The 19,897-nt window shown below is 46.4% G+C and overlaps 1 protein-coding gene across 1 annotated transcript in view; it reads right to left on the bottom strand.

Annotated features, from left to right (window-relative positions):
* The window catches only part of COL20A1 (collagen type XX alpha 1 chain), a 204,453-nt gene that overhangs the window by 140,877 nt on the left and 43,679 nt on the right, over positions 1 to 19,897 (bottom strand). The window contains exons 13-18 of the mRNA XM_087720870.1: positions 18,269 to 18,414; positions 15,354 to 15,477; positions 13,403 to 13,542; positions 12,442 to 12,571; positions 8,024 to 8,166; positions 1,093 to 1,225 (exon numbers count right to left, since the gene is read on the bottom strand). Coding sequence (XP_087576996.1) covers positions 1,093 to 1,225; positions 8,024 to 8,166; positions 12,442 to 12,571; positions 13,403 to 13,542; positions 15,354 to 15,477; positions 18,269 to 18,414 — 816 coding nt within the window. The remainder of the gene's footprint in view (positions 1 to 1,092; positions 1,226 to 8,023; positions 8,167 to 12,441; positions 12,572 to 13,402; positions 13,543 to 15,353; positions 15,478 to 18,268; positions 18,415 to 19,897) is intronic.

The following is a 19,897-nucleotide window of genomic DNA, read 5'->3' as shown; positions in this document are numbered from 1 at the left end:
ATCCATTACGGTCATTGGTGGGATTCAGCTTGTTCGTACAGGTTCAGTAGAACAGGTATCTGTTGTGGCCCAGCAGGAGCCGTTGGAGCTGCAAACAGACTCCGATAGCGAGGGGCCCTATGAGTCGGCTCTGGAAGATGTGGAGGACCCTGGACAGGGTTCAGACTCCGAGCAGGGACCAGAGAGGCTGGTTGGCCACCAGGAGGCGCCTAAGGCATGGAGCAACGGTGAAAGCCAAAGGGAGTTTGTCCCTGATGTCAGGCCCTGGAGCAGTGGGGAGGAGCTAATGGAGTTAGTCCCGAACGCCAGGCAAAGACGGGCAGATAAGCGCCAACAGCAACTACAGAAATACAGAAGATAATTGGGGCCAGGTGCTTGTGATTAGGCTCCTCCCAAGAGAGTATATAAGAAGAGACTTTGGGAGGAGGCTGTTTGCAGGACACAACTATTATACTAAATCTGGAGAAGCTCTCGTGTGTATTTCTTATCTGTGGAAGTCTGGGTTGCTGCCAAAATCTTGTCGGGGTGTTAATTTACTGTGAATAAATTGTCTAGCAGTAATCTTGTGTCGGCGTGACTCACCGTATGGAGTGGGGTCAGAACAGGTAGCTAACCTTTTGTGCAGTTTGGCAAACCAGCTGAATAGCATTCCTCCCCACGCCTAGCCCCACCTCGCCCTTCCCCTCCCAGCCACTCCTCACCTCGCTGCTCAGCCACTCACCCGGCCACCTGGCCACTCACCCAGCTGGAGGCAGGGCCACTGGCTGGGCATGACAAGGAGTGGCTAGGAGGGGAGGGGTGAGGCATGGCCAGCCCTGGCGAGGAGAGGCTGGGTGAGGAGAGGTGCCCCTTGACATGAGTAATGTTGAGTTGGCCACACCCACCCCGTCACATGACCACCCAGGTTCCCCTCCCCAGCCGGTCATTAGGGCAGAGAACAGGTTGTTAAATTATTTGAATCCCACCACTGATTATGGTCATAACGCGAGGAGTACCGAGAGTATTTTCATGGTGTGGTTTTGTGGCAACTTTAAACAACAAGCCAACCCCAGCTGTTTAGGTTATAGACGCCGCATCTCCCTGCTCACTTACAGATTCTGTGCCAAATAGAAACGGTATCACTCTGAGCTCCGTCTTTGTAGTAGGCCCAGATGGATATTTTATATTCGGTATTTTCTTTCAAACCAGGCAAAATGGAAGATGCCAAGTTTCCAGCAACGGATATCTGTGGGAAAAACAAAGAGTACCAGCTGCATTTCCAGTAACTATAAAAATTAAATCGGAAAAATAAAATGGTTAGCGTTAATCCTCAACTTGCAACCATTCATTTACCGACCCTTCAAAGTTACAACAAGCATCGAAAAAAAGGACTTATGGCCTGTCCTCGTATTTATGACTGAGGGAAGCCCCACCCCACCCCCTTGGAAGAATGAAATATTTGGGGGAAATATTAAGAGGCCAAATATTATAGTTCCCTAAATGAAAAATGGAGAAACGTGGTTTTTTAGAGGCAGGAAGCAGACTGTCTTTCTTAACAGCCCCCAGAAGATATTTTGTGCCCATTAAGAAAGATTGGGCCAGCCTATTCCCAAAACAAAAGACCTTCACCTCCAAGGATGGGATTCAAGTTTACATTCTCCACCACCCACATTTTAAGAACAGGACATGAGCTTTTAGGACATAATAGGATTAACCCGCCACCATTTAGCAAAAGCCTCTTCATTGCGCAACCCTCCAGAACAGCTCAAACGTCAAAGTCACAGAAACCTCTGGTAGAAAGTTAGCACCCGCCCAGTGGTGGGTTCCGGATCCTAACCAGTTGGAACAGACCTGACATCTCCCACATGGATGCGCGTGGCATGCTCGCACACATGCGTGGCACATGCATGCTTCGTGCCTGCCTCCGCAAGCCTCTGTGATGCTCCAGCTGCTTGGGGGGTGCGCCACGCAGGCACCATATGCGCCATGCGCATGCACAGAAGCGCCAAAGGCTTAAAGGACAGATAAGGAGCTCGGGCGAGGGGGTGGGCCCTCCAGAGCACTATACCGGAACGGTACCCAGTGCTCGAGGCAGGCTCTGGTACGCCCGTACCAGGGCATACTGCCTGCAATGCACAACTGCACCCGCCATCTCCTAGAAGAATGAAATATTTTGAGAAATATTAAAAAGGCGGAATGTTATATTTCCTTAAAAGAGAAACATGCTCTTATTTATTTATTTATTTATTTATTTATTTATTTATTTATTATCTATTTTTTATCTATTTATTTATTTGTCTTGTATGCCGCCCACTCCCAGAGGACTCCGGGCGGCTCACAAAAGACAAGGGAAAGGGGGAAAACGAGACAAAGACAACATATTAAAAACAAAACCAACATTCACAATTTCCGTGGAGGTAGATGCTTCTCAGCTCCCCCCAGCCTGCTGGAACAGCCAGGACTTGGTGGCTTTGCGGAAGGCCAGGAGGGTAGTAAGGGTCCGGATCTCAACAGGGAGCTCATTCCAGAGGGCCGGGGCTGCAACAGAGAAGGCTCTCCCCCGGGGAGTCGCCAGCCGACATTGGCTGGCAGATGGAATCTGGAGGAGACCTAACCTGTGCGATCTAATTGGTCTGAGAGAGGTAATTGGCAGGAGGCGGTCTCTCAGGTACCCAGGTCCGATGCCATGTAGGGCTTTATAGGTAGCGACCAACACCTTGAAGCGGATTCGGAGACTAATAGGTAGCCAGTGCAGCTCGCGGAGGATAGGTGTAATGTGGGTGTACCTTGGTGCACCCACAATCGCTCGCGCGGCTGCATTCTGGACTAATTGGAGTCTTCGAACACTCTTCAAGGGCAGCCCCATGTAGAGCGCTTCTTGGAAAACAACCCCCCCTTTCTTAATAGCCCCAACAGGACTGGGCCAAGGTGATGGGATTAGCCCTCACTCACGATCCAAACCAGGACAAAGCTATGAAGACACAACAGGAATTGCCCAACACTCTTTCAGAATACAAGCCTCTTCATTACATCATCACCCTCCAAGCTTCAACCAAACCTTGGAGCAGGGGTGGGATTCAGCCAGTTCGAACCGGTCCAGGCAAACTGGTTGTTATGATTTTGCGCAGTTCGGAGACTGGTAAAATCGACCACAGGCTAGCCATGCCCCGCCCCTCCCCATCCCACATGGCCCTATATATTATCTTCCTTTGCCACACTGTCCAGCTAATCTCCGTGCCTCGCCTGTTCTGCTCACCAAAGTTAAGGATGCCACCCACTCGCCCTTTGCCTTTGGTCGGGGCCCATGGATATGCCATTCCCTGGCTCCGGAGCCTCCGCCCACTCGACCAGGTTGGGAAACATGCTATTCCCTGGCTCCAGCCTTGCCCTGCCCCTCTCGGGCCTCAAATTACCGGACAGTTCTTAGCTAAAGCACTGTACTGGAGATCTTGCAGCGGTCCCTTGCCAAGGCTTGGTCCCATCTGGAAAGCGTGCAGTACAGAGAAACAGCATTCAATATGGCTGCCGCTTCTCTGTGCTGTGTGCTTTCCGGATGGGACTTAGAGGGTGGCAGCAGCTCCCAGCTGCTAAATCGCACAAGAGATGCTCTCTCCTCCAGCAAGGGCAGCAGCAGAGAGAAGCAGCCGCTGCCCCGGAGAGCAGAGATGGAGCAGAGCAGGCTCCGAAAAGCTGCTCGGTCGATCCTTGCCACGTGGCCGAAGCCGCGCATGTGCAGAAGTCATGCGCACACACTCACAGTTTTGACAAACCAATTGTTAAGTGGGTTGAATCCCACCGATTCCTGGGAGCTCAGACAACCTCATCTATGACCCCTGCATAGCCCCATGGGAGTCTGACAGCAACCAATCGAATACATGCTCTTGTCACAGGAACAGGAAGCTCAAGTTCAAAGCCCAGAGAGGGTATAAATAACCCTCACTCTCCACTCCATGTGGTCAGCTGCCCAGGACCTCAAACCCATGTGGTCGTGTCCATCAATAAACCATCTTTCCAATCAGCCTCCGTGTATCCAGTGTCTTTCTCCTTGCTTGGAATTAAACCGGATGCATATTTCTTCCAATACCATAAAGATCCATCCATTCATTCAACCATTTGTTCAGCTGAGACCCAGAACTGCTGTTGGTTCTGTTCATCATTACAATTTCTTTCCAATCAGCTTCCATTTTATTTTATTTCCCAGCTTGGACTTGAACCAGATGGATTTTCCTTCCAACCTGATCTTCGTATCACCCCCGCGTTCACATGTTCAAAATTGGGGCCCTTGGCAACCGTCATGCATTCATGGTGGTTGCAGCGTCCCAGGACCATGTGACCTTCCCAGGGGGCATCAGTGTGGGAAGCCAGACTCGCTTAACGACTGCATGATTCTCTTAACAGCCACCGTGATTCCCTTAACAACCGTGGCAAAAAAAAATTGTTGTAAATCGGGAGCGACTCATGTAACAAGCGCCTTGCTTAACAAGGGAAATTCTGGTTCCCTTCTTGTGGCCATAAATCGAGGACTCCCTGTATTCTTTTAATAAACTGTATTTTTGGATACCTACTTCATCAAGTGATTTGCATGATGGGAGAAATGCAAAAAGCCAAATTCCCATAGGAACGCCTGAAGACCAAAATACTCCAAAAAAAAAAAAAAACAACCCTATTTCCTAATTTCTCAAACTTTAAATAGAACTCGGGCTGCGTTTGAGTTTGTTCTTCCTTTTGCTTTTGCAACTTTTTGGAATTTAAATTGCCAGCTGGTTCTTTTGATGTAACCCAATGATTATGAATAGCAGTTTTTAGAAAAAACAGATACGCTCTGTTTTAGTGGTGTAGTACTTTATTAGTATTTTTTTTTTAAAAGAAAAAAACATTGTGTCTTAATTGGGTCTTCTGTGGCCGTATAAATTTAGACTGCAAAAAATTTCAAAGGAAAGCAAACCCCTTCCTGACAGGTAATTCTCCAATAAAAATCCAGAACTGTCACTTTCACCAATCATTTCCTATGATTTGTTTAGCTAAAGACTGAAATCGATCATTGGGTGCTTTCCAGAGACCGCATCAAATAAGCAGATGGAACAATATAAAGTAGGGGGGAAATGTGTGGAACAGAGGTGATATTCAGCAGGTTCTGACTAGTTCTGGAGAACTGATAGCGGAAACTTTCAGTAGTTTGGAGAACTGGTAAATATCACCTCTGACTGGCCCCACCCCCATCTATTCTCTATCTATGAGTCCCAGCTGATCGGGAGGGAATGGGGATTTCACAGTATCCTTCCCCTGGAGTGGGGAGGGAATTGAGATATTACAGTATCCTTCCCCTGGAGTGGGGAGGGAATTGAGATTTTACAGTATCCTTCCGCTGGAGTGGGGAGGGAATGGAGATTTTACAGTATCCTTCTCCTTCTCCTGGAGTGGGGAGGGAACAGAGATTTTACAGTATCCTTCTCCTGGAGTGGGAAGGGAATGGAGATTTTGCAGTATCCTTCCCCTGGAGTGGGGAGGGAACGGAGATTTTGCAGTATCCTTCCCCTGGAGTGGGGAGGGAATGGAGATTTTACAGTATCCTTCCCCTGGAGTGGGGAGGGAATGGAGATTTTACAGTATCCTTCCCCTGGAGTGGGGAGGGAACAGAGATTTTATAGTATCCTTCTCCTGGAGTGGGGAGGGAATGGAGATTTTACAGTATCCTTCCCCTGGAGTGGGGAGGGAATTGAGATTTTACAGTATCCTTCTCCTGGAGTGGGGTGGAAATTAAGATTTTATAGTATCCTTCCCCTGGAGTGGGGAGGGAATGGAGATTTTGCAGTAACCTTCCCCTGGAGTGGGGAAGGAATGGAGATTTTGCAATATCCTTCCCCTGGAGTGGGGAGGAAACAGAGATTTTACAGTATCCTTCCGCTGGAGTGGGGAGGGAATGGAGATTTTACAGTATCCTTCCCCTGGAGTGGGGAAAGAATGGAGATTTTACAGTATCCTTCTCCTGGAGTGGGGAGGGAACAGAGATTTTACAGTATCCTTCTCCTGGAGTGGGGAGGGAATGGAGATTTTACACTATCCTTGATTTATTGATTGATTGATTGCATTTCTATGCCGCCCTATTCCCGGAGGGACTCAGGGCGGCTCACAAACCAAAGTAAGGGGGGGGGAATACACACAGGAGGAAAAACAACGGACAAACAACTACAAACAATTTTAAAAAACACTCAACAACCACACAATTCGAGCGGGGGCGGGGAACCCGTCAGCCCCAGGCCTGTCGGAACAGCCAGGTTTTAAGGGCTTTGCGGAAATCCTGAAGGGTGGTGAGGGTCCGAATCTCCACGGGGAGCTCCTTCCCTCCCCTGGAGTGGGGAGGGAATGGAGATTTTGCAGTATCCTTCCCCTGGAGTGGGGAAGGAATGGGGATTTTACAGTATCCTTCCCCTGGAGTGGGGAGGGAATGGGGATTTTGTGGTATCTTTCCCCTGGAGTGGGGAGGGAATGGAGATTTCACAATATCCTTCCCCTGGAGTGGGGAGGGAATGGAGATTTTACAGGATCCTTCCCCTGGAGTGGTTTTCTTGCAGATGTTTCATGACCCAACTAGATAACATCATCAGGGCTAGAAGGGAGGGGATTGATATTTGTTGAGAGGAGGAAGAGAAGGAGGAGGAGCCCTTCATGCTCTCTGAGCTTGGTTGTTTTCTTGCAGACATTTCATGACCCAACTAGGTAACGTCATCAGTGCTGGAAGGGACTGGAGTTTGCTCTCTGTCTATATACAACTGGTTTGCCCGGTCAGTGTTTGGTGGGAGTGTTCTTGGTGATTCTCCTTGATTAGGCTTGTAAAAAGTTAGCAAAATGAAATACTCTAAGAAATATTTAATAAAAAAATATTAATAATATTAAAAATATTATTTTAGGGGGACTATTCTATGTCCCCTAAAAAAAGAAATAGAAATCTTAAGGGACACAGAAACTCAGCTTCAGCAGATATTTTGGTGCCAACTTATCTACAAGGCAAAAGACCTTCAGCTCCAGGGTGATAGGATTAGCCCTCACTCAAGATCCAAACCAGGACAAAGCTATAAAGCCAAAATAGGAATTGCCCAAAACCCCTTCATTACATCACCCAGCAAGATTCAACCAAGCCTGGGACTCAAGACAACCTACAAAGCTACCCCCGCATGGCCCCATTGGAGTCTGACAACCAATCAGAATACATTTCTTTCACAGGAACAGGAAGCACGTTCAAATCCCAAGAGAGGGTCTCTCTCTGTCTCTGTGTATGTCTCTGTCTCTGTCTCTGTCTCTCTCTCTCCCATGTGCTCGATTGCCCAGGACCTCAAGCCATGTGGTCCTGTCCACCATTAAAACCATCTTTCCAGTGGTGGGTTTCAAAAAAATTTCGAACCTACTCTGTGGGTGTGGCCTCCTTTGTGGGAGTGGCTTGCCGGCCATGTGACCTGGTGAGAGTGGCTTGCCGGCCATGTGTTCTCTCTCTCTCTCTCTCTCTCTCTCTCTCTCTCTCTCTCTCTCTCTCTCTCTCTCTCTCTCTCTCTCTCTCTCTCTCTCTCCTTTTGTCTCTCTGTCCCTTTTTCCTTTTTTCTTTCATCTCTCTTTCACTTTTTCTTTCTTTCTTTCTTTCTTTCTTTATTTCTTCCTTTCTTTTTCTTTCTCTTTCTCTGTGTGAGTCAGTCAGTCTGTCTGTCTGTCTATCTGTGTGTGTGTGTCAGTGGTGGGTTTCAAAAAATTTTGGAACCTCTTCTGTAGGTGTGGCCTGCTTTCTGGTGGAACCTCTTCTAACCGGTTCGGTAGATTTGACGAACCGGTTGTACCGAACTGGTGCGAACTGGTAGGAACCCACCTCTGCATCTTTCCAATCAGCCTCCATGTTTCCAGTGTCTTTCTCCCCACTTGGAACTGAACCCAGAAAGACAGGCTGTAGAAAGGGACTGCAGGGATGGCTCAGATTGAAAATCCGTGTATGGACCTGTCCTTAAATTCCTCAAGATCCTTAAGCAACTCCCTGCCCGGATTTCTCTCAATGGCTTCGTACCTCCTGCTCTGTGTCTTCTCCAAGCACGTTCCATTTGATCTGGTACAGAACCACGTCAGAAGCCGCGGATGCTTCCCATTCCAGTTGGACCTCACTTCTGGAGAGCTCGGTGACCTTCAGCTGCCTCGGCGGGGGCACCTTTACTGGGGGGGGGGGGAGAGGGTGAAAGAGAGGAACAAGCAAAGATCATCTCAAGTTTAGCCCGGAGTGGGATTGAAAAATTTCAGCAACAGGTTCTCTGCCCGGTTGCTGGGTGGGTGTGGCCATGGTGGGCATGACCTACTTGGCCTCCTCCACCACAGCAGGGGAAGGGTGAAAACGGAAGCCACAGGAACTCTGGGGACAAGTGACCATGCAATATTGGAATTCAACATTATGCAAACAAAAGTAGTAGAACAAACTAGAGTCTTAGACTTTAAGAGAGCTAATTTCAATAAACTTAGAGAGAGCCTGGGAAGAATTCCATGGATGAGAATCCTCAAGGGGAAAACAACTCAAGAAGCTTGGGAAATTTTGAAAAAGGACATTACAAAAGCCCAGTCTAACACAATACCAATGAAGAAGAAAAATAACAGCTCCCAAAAAAACCCAGCACGGCTCCGGAGGCCCTCTGGAAGCCAGAAGCGGGCCCGTTTCTGGACTTCCAGAAGGCCCCTTTTTGCCCTCCCAGAGCCTCTGTGCAGGCCCTGCACTTACCTGTCATCCAGAACAGGCCGCGTGGACACTCCTGGGAGGGGCGTGGCCAGCCAGTCCTTGCAACTACCGGTTCAGCGAACCGGATGTAAAATTAACATCCGGTCCGCCTGAACTGGTCCGAACTGGCTGAATCCCACCCCTGACCCCTGGTTTAGCCCCACATTTCTCCGCTACCAGAAAGCTCATCCAACCTGCATCCCTGCAGCAGAGCAGATGGTGAGGGAGTCTCAGCCTCTTTAACCAGCGTCTTCTCCAGACACCAAATGAATCAAGCTTATTTTGTCTGGAACGGAAGGCCCGGTGTGTAACACTGAACAACTGTAAATCAAAGCCTCATTATTTCATTTTAGCACGGCCGATTCAAGCTGGCATTTTCCAAACAAAGTGAAAATCCAGGAGGGGTAATAAAAGAAGCCAAGAAGAAAGTCAAGGAGAAATTGAAGTGACTGGACAGTCAATTGTCTGAAATGGTATAGGACAGGGGTCCTCAAACGTTTTGAACAGGGGGGTCGATTCATGGTCCCTCACACTGTTGGGGAGCCAGACCAGCTGGGTGGGCATGGCTAGGTGGTCATGTGACTAGGTGAGCATAGCCAATTTAGCAGTCCATTTTGCCTTTGTCCTTTAAAGCACTTTTAAAGACTTTTTAAAACTTTTAAAGACTTTTAAAGACTTTTAAAAACTTTTAAAGACTTTTTAAGACTTTTAAAGACTTTTAACGCACTACTTTACAAGCTGGCAGATGCTTTGCAAGCCGGCATCACCCCCTCTCCTTCTCACCCACAGGCCCTGGATCACATGGCTGTGAAAAACATCTGAAAAGCTGTTTTAAAGCACTTTTAAAGACTTTTAACAAACTACTTTACAATCTGGCAGCTGTTTTTCATCCCACCACTCCGCAGGCCAGATACTTTGCATTGGTGGGCCATATCCGGCCCACGGGCCGTCATTTGGGGATGCCTGGCATAGGGACTCTTGCTTGAGCAGGGGGCAGGACTAGAAGACCTCCAAGGCCCCTTCCAACTCTGTTCTGATTGATTGACAGATATGTTTCTCTGAATATATTCAAGATTCCAGAATTATAGTCTTTAAAAAAATTGAAACAAAAAAAAATCCAGGAAGGAGATAAAATCAGAGTCACCTTACAATGAGATGGGCAGCATATACATTTAATAAATAAAATAAAAAAACTTTTTTTTATTTTCCAAAGGAAAGAGGTACAGGTAGTCCTCGAGTTACAGCAGTGTCCGTTCAAAGTTACAACGGCAATGAAAAAAGTGAGCTTTGATCGTTTTTCACACTTATGATTACTGTAGCGAACGCTTGGCAACTGGCAGGTACTTGTGTCGGTTGCAGTGTCCCAGGATCATGTAATCCTCTTTGGCGGCCTTCTGACAAGCTAAGCCAATGGGGGAGTCAGCTTCACTTAAGAACCTCCTCCCTGTGGAAACTCCTGATTTGAAATCCCTTGTGCAAAATGGATATTATTTACTCCCCAGGGATAAATTCCTAAATTCTGACTTGTTATATTTTCTCCCTGTGACATATCCAAAGAGATGCAAATACAAATTCTAATTAAATAAACAGGGATTTACAGTCTGAATCCTCTTTTAAGCTCACCGTTGGAAGAATTATAAACATATTGATTTTGACAATATCCCAATGAGAGCAACTGTTAGGGCTTCCCGTTTTGTTTTTTTAATCTTATTTATGTATTTGAAAAATGTGTATCTTTCCAGGACATTTAATAGCCTACTAATAGCCTACATTTAATTACCCTATTTACTCTTTTCCTTCCTTCCTTCCTCCCTCTCTCCTTTCCTTCCTTCCCCAATCTCTCCTTTCTTTCCTTCTTTCCTCCCTCCCTTCTCCTTCCTTCCTTCCTTCCTTCCTTCCTTCCTTCCTTCCTTCCTTCCTTCTCTGTTCTTTCTTCCATCTCTCCCTTCTCCTCCCTCCCTCCCCTCTGTCCTTCTCCTTCCTTCTGTTCTTTCTTCCCTCCCTCTTCTCCTTCCTTCATTCCCTTCCTCCCTCCTTTCCTTCCTTCTCTCCCTTCCTTCTCCTTCCTTCATTTCCTTCCCTCCTTCTCTATTTCTTCCTCCCTCTTCTCCTTCCTTTCTTCCTTTCTTCCCTGTCCTTTCTTCCCTCCCCCTCACTCACTCCCTTCTCCTTTCTTCCTTTCCTTCCCTCCTTCTGTATTTCTTCCCTCCCTCCCTCTTCCCCTTCCTTCCTTCCTTCCTTCCCTCCCTCCCTTCTCCTTCCTTACTTCCTTCCCTCTTCTCCTTCCTTACTTCCCTTCCTTCCTCCCTCCTTTGTATAAATATTGTTTAAATCTATGTGTCTATTAATAGCTGATTTGTCTGAATGCCAAACCTCCTAACATTTTGGCTTTGGCTTGGTCTAAGAGACTAAACTGATTCGCAGTTGAAACTGTCCAAAGGTTGTCAGATTAAAGAGTTTTCATTGTGTCTTCTGACTGCTAATTGCTGTATATCAGGATCTGCTCTGCTAGTCTTCTGCCAGCCTCTCCTACAATACTGGCTCTTGGACGTTACACGGTATGTTGTAAGGTGACTTCATTGTGTTATTATTGGGAGTCAGGGTTATTTTATTTATTGTGGTTATTTTGTCGTATTTATCAGCCACAACTTAAAACTGGAAGGATAAGAACAGAAAGTTCCTTCAGGTGAGACAGGAAGAAACAGCAGCTTTCATCCCACCAGAGATCTGGAAGGAGGTAAAAAAGACCTGTGGTGTTTGAATTACCCAAATTCTAAATGTTTCCATACTTTGTATTATACTCCAGCTGTCATCCTAAAGCAATTGAACTTAAGCTTCGCTCCTCCGTGTTTCAACAAACCCATCAAAACAACAGAATGACAGAGTTGGAAGGGACCTTGGAGATCTTCTAGTCCAGCCCCCTGGCCAAGCAAGAGATCCTATACTATTTCAGACAAATGGTTGCCCATTTTTAAAAACCTCCAGTGATGGAGAAACCACAACTGCTGGAGGCAAGTTGTTCCACTGATTAAATTGTTCCCAACGTCAGGAAATTCCTCCCTTGGTTCTTAGGTTGGTTAGTTCTCCATGGTTAGCTTCCATCTACTGCTTCTTCTTCTGCCTTCAGGTGCCTTGGAGCAGGTGGTCTCCAACCTTGGCAACTTTATGACTTGAAGCGCATGCTGGCTGAGGAATTCTGGGACTTGAAGTCCACCAGTCGTAAAGTTGCCAAGGTTGGAGACCCCTGCTTTGGAGAAGAAGTCAATCCTCTCTTCTCTGTGGTAGCCTCTCAAGTACTGGAGGAGTCCTACCATATCACCCTTAGTCCTTCTCTTCGTTAGGCTAGACATACCCAGTTCCTGCAACCCGTTCATTTTATGTTCCACCATCCAGTCTCCTAATCACCTTTGCCTCTCTTCTCTGCTCCCTTTCTAGAATCTCAACACCCTTGTCAGATGCCTTGGAGATTAGTTCCACTCCCTCTTCTTTGTGGCAGCCCCTGAGATATTGGGAGACTGAGATATTGGTGTGATTCACTTAACAACCGCCCTGTTTAGCCACAGATGTTTCTGGTTGTAAGTTGTTGTATGGTAGTGACTAAAACTGGATGCAATATTCCAAGGGAGATCTTAACAAGACATTATAAAGTGGTCCTAACGTTTCACCTGATCTTGAGTCTATCCCTCTGTTAACACAGTCTGGGAACTGGGTCCTTCTGTACTTACATGTCGTAAAATTGCCCATGATTGGAAATGAGTTGCCTTCATCGTAAACGGAGACCAAACGGACAAAGTATTGCGTCAGTGAGGAGAGCGGCTTCAACACAGCAGACGTGGCGTTTCCAGAGACCTCCACCTGAAAGGGGAGAGGTAGAGGCTGCAGTGAAACTGGAAGCTGTTTATTTGCGCTGTGTGTGTATGTGTGTTGCATTTGTGCTGATAAATAAATAAAGGGAGAGTAGTATAGATCTATTTCAAGCTATTTAGCTCTCATCAGCTAGCCATACCCTCACTGGAATTCAAACCTGGAATGTTTTTACATGTTAGGCAGTTGTATTAGCCTCTAAGCCACAAGCTCTCCTCCTTTATCAGCTGAGCCAAGGAAATTATTAAGTGTTATGTCAAAGCACCCGGTGTGCCCAAATATGGGAGGGAGCATAGTGCTTCCCTTTTGCCTTTCAGCTCCACCTTAGGAGCCTTTATCAGCACAAATGCAACACAAAAATGGTTTTCTGCCTGGAAGGCTCCTAGGGTGGAGCTGACCTTGTTCTAAGCGGATAAGAGTGACCCTAACTTCTCATAGTCTGGAGGGAAGCGGTGGCTCAGTAGCTGAGAGACACTGAGCTTGTTGATCAGAAAGATCAGCAATTCCGCGGTTCGAATCCCTAGCACCGTGTAACAGAGTGAGCTCCCATTACTTGTCCCAGCTTCTGCCAACCTAGCAGTTCAAAAGCATGTAAAAATGCAAGTAGAAAAATAGGAACCACATTTGGTGGGGAGGTAACAGCATTCTGTGCACCTTCGATGTTTAGTCATGCCAGCTACATGACCACTGAGATGTCTTCGGACAGCGCTGGCTCTTCAGCTTTGAAACGGAGATGAGCACCGCCTCCCTAGAGTCGGGAACGACCAGCACATATGTGCGAGGGGAACTTTTACCTTTACCTAACTTCTCATGGTCACTCACCTCACCTACGTTGCTTCCTCTGCTGGAAGAATACATAACTCGGTGACTCTTCACAGCTTGTGAAGCTGCCTCCCAGTTGACACGCACCGACATATGGCTGATGTTGGAGAAATGCAAATATCTTGGAGGGCTCAGGGCCACTGGAAGAAATGGTGCACATCAGTTGTGAAGAATCAGGATCACACATTAAGTTCCAGTTAAGATGATTTGTTTGCCATGCCTTGACACTAGTCACTAAAGGTCATTCCTAAATTGGTGCTAGATAAGATTCAACAGAATTCAAGAGGGGTTGAGCTTAGAATTGCTTGTGGGCATGTGAGGACTCCAGGTTAATGTTGTGGCCTGCTGGTGGCCAGTGGAGCTGGCAGCAGAGTCGGACAGTGAGGAAGTTGGGGAGGAACATGGGCCACTCCTGGGGGTTGAGGAGGGCTCTGCGTCAGGGGCAGAGAAGGAGCTAGACAGCAGTGAGGCAGAGAAACAGCTGGAGCCTGTTCCCAGTGTGCACATGCACAGAGCTGCCAGGGTCTACTAACTAACTAAGAAAGCAGGGTCGACTTAAGTTGGCCCCTCTCATAGGAAACAAAAGAGGAACGAATGGAGAGTGGGCTTTTTCAGGAAATAATTTGTTCATTTGGTCGTTTCAAGAGTGGAAAGTTCTGTCTGTGGCTATAAGAGACTATGCCAAGTTTTGCCTTGCCCTGCGTTTGGGAACTAGTTATCTGACAGCTCTGCGAGCGTGATAAGGTTCGTGTTGATAAATATTCCTCTGAAAGACTGTTTGCTAAGCCTTGCTGTCTGTGAATGAAAGGAATTCACAGTCGTGTAAATAAAGGGTTTTTTGCAGGGACCAAGAATCTGTTTCTTGCTTTTTAAGGAAGCCTGGGTCAGAACAGCTAATTCCTCTCTTGACGCCACCCCCAACTGTCCTCCAACTGTCCACATCGTTATCTATAACACATCTGCTCTAGACTCTGAAGCCAATCTAACCAATGCAAGGAGGTCAGTAAATAGGACATCATTCAGAAAAGAGGCCGTGTGTTTCTTCTAAATAATTCTCACAAACACCCACACCTCCCAAAGACCTATTAGATCCCACAGACTAGGCCTCCTCCAAATTCCATCTGCCGGCCAATGTTGGCTGGCAACTCCCTGGGGGAGGGCCTTCTCTGTGGCTGCTCCGGCCCCCTGGAACGATCTCCCCGTTGAGATCCGGACCCTTACCACCCTTCCGGCCTTCTGCAAAGCAGTTAAGACCTGGCTGTTCCAGCAGGCCTGGGGCTGTTGAATTTTCCAGCCCTATCCGAGGTTGCGACTGTTGCTGTATTTTAAATTGTTTGTCTTTTTATTTTTGTTTTGTACCCCTCTCCCCTCCAGATTGTTAGCCGCCCTGAGTCTCTTGGGAATAGGGCGGCATACAAATTGAATAAAACCTAAATCTAAACACCTGCATCGAAAGTCTTACCATTTCTCAAATTATTACACTTAAACTGGGTTTTACGAAACCCTCTGAATCAGGGCTGTCAAACTCGCGTGGTCACGGGGGAGTCACATGACGTATCACAACCGAGCCGCGAGTTTGACACTCCTGCTCTGAATCAACCCTGCATTCTGAATTTGCACAATTCAATGCACTATAAAGAAACCAAGGAGGTTGAATTCGCACAATGCTTCAAATCACAGTCACACTAACCAATTTTTTTAAACCATTTTTTTACAGATTTTTATTTTTACAGACGCCTCTGCGGTGTCATGACTTTTAAAGCATGTTGTGTGAACAAGGCTAGGTTGCTTCTCTCTGTTCATAACTCCAGTTGCAAGTTGTTGGGACTCTGAATCAACTCACGGGTGTTGCACACATTTACTAGAATTTCTCTCTAACCAGAAAGCATCCGATCAAAGCTGTCAAGATTTCCTGAGATTCTTATTGGCAAAGGCGCATCGCATGACTTACAAGTAGTTTCTTGAATACTTGCTGGATTGCTAGCATCTTCTCCATACATTGCATAAACGGCTAGTGAGTACTCAGTGCTGGGAGTTAAGCCCCTGATCCAAACTTCCGGATGTTCTACTTTCAGCTGAAAAGAAAGAGCGAAATATTTGGTGGCTGATGGATGGGAGGGAGGGAGGGAGGGAGGGAGGGAGGGAGGGAGGGAGGGAGGGAGGGAGGGAGGAAACAAAGTAGCAAGGAAAGAAGGGTGAGGAAAGGAAGGAAGGAGGGAGGGAAAAAGGAAGGAAGAAGGAGGGAGGGCGGAGGGAGGGAGGAAGGAAGAAGAATGGAGGAAAGAAGGAGAAAGGAGGGAGGGAGGAAACAAGGAAGCAAGGAAAGAAGGGTGAGGAAAGGAAGGAATGAGGGAGGATGGGATAAAGGAAGGAAGAGGAAGGAAGAAGGGAGGGAGGGAGGGAGAAAGGAAGAAGAATGGAGGAAAGAAGGAGAAAGGAGGGAGGAAGGAGGGGGAGAAACAAGGAAGCAAAGAAAGAAGGGTGAGGAAAGGAAGAAAGGAGGGAGGGAGGAAGAACAATGGAGGAAAGAAGGAGAAAGAAGGAAGGAGGGAGGGAGGAAGAAGGGGGAGGGAGGAAACAAGGAAGCAAGGAAAGAATGGTGAGGAAAGGAAAAAGGAGGGAGGGAGGGAAAAGGGAAGGAAGAAGAAAGGAGGAAGGGAGGGAGAAGGGAGGGAGGAAGAAGAATGGAGAAAGGAAGAAGAAATAAGGGAGAGAGGGAGGAAGGAAAAAAGGAGGGTGGGAGAGAAGAAGAATGGAGGAAGGGAGGGAGGGAGGGAGGGAGGAAGGAAGGAAGGAAGGAAGGAAGGAAGGAAGGAAGGAAGGTCCAAGGAAGGAAGGAAGGAAGGAAGGAAAAGAAAAAAATACGTATTTATTAGCATCGCCATGTGAGCGGATGGGCGATCCCTCTACAGACTGCAACTAAAGAAGTTCTTGCTTTATCCTGAAAACTTTGGGGAAAAGGACCGACGGTGGGACTTCGCAGAGTCTTCGTCTTAATGAATTCACGGAGAAAACAAAGCCAGAGGGGGGTCCTATTTTTGCTTTCCAGATTCATTAAAAAAGGTCCACGGGAAGCTCGCTTCTGCAATCGTGCTCTGCCATTTCCCCCACTAAACACCCCAGCGACACAGTTTTGTACGCACTGCCTTAAGTGTATTTGGAGCAACACATCTGGAAAGATGGAAGAGGCAAGCTGACATTTCTATTTTGTTCTCGTCTCAAACTGTTTTATCGGTAGAGTTACGCATTCAGTGAACTGGTGTTTAACTCCGTTGACAAGGGAATTAACTTCTTGTTCGTAGAAATACAAGTGTTTAGAGTAGAGGAGAGTCCTCAGCACCGTTTTGAACCCTGAGCTTCATTGCTTCTCTCCTGTTGGAATCGTAGACTAGCAAACATCTGGGCTGCAAACCTTTGGATGGCCACTAGATGGAAGCAGAGTCATAATTTTCTACCTCTCTTTATTGTCACCACGTGGTCGTATGAATCGTGGCGACTCCGATATACAGGTGCTCCTCAACTGACGACCACCGCTGAGCAAAATTTACATTGCTAAGTGAAAAATGCATTAAGTGAGTTTGGACCCCTTTGAGAACGTTTCTTGCCACATTTGTGAAGCTGTCAGGCATCCAAGTGTCAATCGCATGACCATGGGGGATGCCGCAGCAGTTGCAATTCTGAAAAATGGTCAGAAGTCACCTTTTTTAGTGCCCTTGTAACTTAGAATGGTCACTAAGTGAATTGTTGGAAGTTGAGGACTACTTATACACAGTGTTTCTCCAAAAATAAGATCTTGCAACCTTCTGACAAGTAAACTCAATGGAGATTCACTTAACAACTGTGTTACTAATTTAACAACTGCAGGGATTCACTTCACAAATGTGCCGAGAAAACTCGTACAATGGCGGGGGGAAACTCTCTTAACATATGTCTCACTTAGCAACATACATTTTGGGCTCAATTGTGGTCGTACATTGAGGGCTACCTGTAGTTCCTTTATTGTTCCCCGGGCCTAAGAACCAAGAACAATAGGTGGAGTTACTTCCAAGTATCGTATTTTTCAGAGTATAAGACGCACCTTTTTCCCTCAAAAAAGAGGCTGAAAATCTGGGTGCATCTTGCACACTGAATACAGCATTTTTTGCCTCCTGAAACTCCGCCCCCTTTGCAAAAATGGTCATGCATAGCCTTTCGGAGGCTTTCAGAGAGCTCCTGGGGGCTGGGGAGGGCAGAAATGAGCGGGAAATGATCCTCCCCCCAGCCCCCAGCAGCACTCTATAAGCTTCCTAAATACTACCCATGCCCTTTTGTTGACAAAAATGGGCCCGTTTTTGTGAAAAACGGGCCATTTTTTTGCTCGTTTTTGGGGGCCCTCCCCCCCAGGAGCACTCTACAAGCCTCCTAAGGGCTATTCATGCCCTTTTTAAAAAATGGGCCTATTTTTGCGAAAAATGGGCTGTTTTGGGGAGTTTTGCAGAATGCAAAAACTTTTTTTTCTATTTTCCTCTTCAAAACCTTGCTGCGTCTTATACTCTGAAAAATATGGTAACTTCTTTATTGTTCCCCAGGCCCAAGAACGACACTGTGGAGTTACTTCCAAGTCATTTCTATATTCACCTACAGACAGAATCTTGCCAGACTAAAGCAGCTATCTGCATAACGATAGACCTACTCTGTGAACTGCTAAGAAGGAGTCGTCTTTGCCCTGTTCCTGCCTATCAGATATTCCAAACTCCATTGCCTTTTTGCAATCTGGAAGGCAACCTTCTCTCTCCTGGGACTTCTGATGACATTCCAACCCAGAGTGGAATGCACAAGAGGCCACAACTAGACAGTGCAAACGTGACTGAAGCATGAGTTCTTTACCTCTTTTGTATCATCTTCGGCGCCGTTGGGTGTTGAGGAAGACAGGATAAGATATTGTGTGGCCCCTTCAACTGGTTCCCACATGAGCTTGATACTGTTGTGGCTGATCTCCGATGTTCTGAGGGATTGGGGCGCAGACAACGGTACTAGGACGGGACATAAAAGCGATACACAGGTAAGTTACAAAGAGGTGTGTTTCTGAACAGATGTCCATTTGTCCAAAGATGTAAATGTTTACCATATTTTTTGGACTATAAGACGCACTGGAGTATAAGACGCACCAACATTTTGAAGAGGTACATTTTTTAAAAAGTTTTTGCACTCTGCAGGCCTCCCAAACCCTCTGCATGCCTTTTTTTTCTGTGAAAAAACGGGCCATGCAGAGAGTTTGAGAGGCTTGTAGAGTGCTCCTGGGAACTGGGGGCAAAAACGACCAAAAAACAGTCCATTTTCCACTCGATTTTGCCCTCCCCAGCCCCCAGGAGCACTTTGCAGGCCTCCCAAACCCTCCATGTGTTCATTTTGCAAAAGCGGTGGGGTTTCAGGAGACAAAAATGCTGTATTCAGTGTATAAGATGCACCCAGATTTTCACTCTCTTTTTTTGAGGGGGGAAAAGGTGCGTCTTAAACACTGAAAAATACGGTAAGTCTTTCAAGTTTAAACTTAAATTAAAGGGTAGCACTGATGATGTTATCTAGTTGGGTAGCGACACATCTACAAGAAAACAACCAAGCTCAGAGAGCACCAAGGACCACACAGTCCTACTTCTCCTTCATCACCTCTTCCACTGTGCAAACTCCTTCTAAGCACTGATGATGTTACCTAGTTGAGCAATGAAACATTTACCAGAAAACAGCAAAGCTCAGACAGCACCAAAAACTTTTCCCAAAGTTAATACAAATGTTCTGCCTTTTTCATTCAAATTCATTCAGTTGTTCATCCTTCTTTTCCAACATTCCAATTCTTTTGAATGAAAAGAAATGCTTCTAAGCGTTTGTAAAGTTTCCTAACTATGCCGTAACTGATTCATAATAATTGAGCCAATGTTTTAATACAAAAACCAGTGATTTATTAACAGCTACATCAGGCATTATTCATTAGGCAAGATTTATTCACAGCCATTTCTTTGCTTTGTTTATCCGCTTCTGAACTTTGCCCATTCCTTTCCTCCCTTCAGTCTGTGTCGTAAATCACATTACCAATAAATACACCCATCTCAAACCAGCTACTGTAATCTGAGATCCAGCTCCGGGGACGGTATGTGTGGAATGTCAACACAGAGAGTTGACAGTGTTTTTTTTTTAAGGAGAGGGGTTGGATTGGTTTGTTTCTCCCCCAAAATTTGATCGAATTTTGATGTAGGGTTCTTACATGTGCATTTATTTGTGAGATGGACAAAGTCCATGGGCATCTTGAATTGAGCGAGAAGAAGCACTTGTATAAATGCCGTACTGCTGTATTCATTACCAAGATAGATTAATTGTTTGCTGCCACTTTAAGAATCTCATTATCTGCAGCTAACTCACTCCTTAAAGCAGCTACCATATTATTCGGAGTATAAGATGCACCTTTTTCCCTCAAAAAAGAGGGTGAAAATCTGGGTGCATCTTATACACTGAATACAGCAT

The sequence above is a fragment of the Thamnophis sirtalis genome, unplaced genomic scaffold (genome assembly GCF_051295495.1).
Source record: "Thamnophis sirtalis isolate CommonGarterSnake01/CBP01778 unplaced genomic scaffold, rThaSir2_p1.2 scaffold_7, whole genome shotgun sequence".
NCBI lineage: Eukaryota > Metazoa > Chordata > Lepidosauria > Squamata > Natricidae > Thamnophis > Thamnophis sirtalis.
The sequence above is the reverse complement of the archived record's forward strand: the minus strand, read 5'-3'. Positions and strand labels throughout refer to the sequence as shown.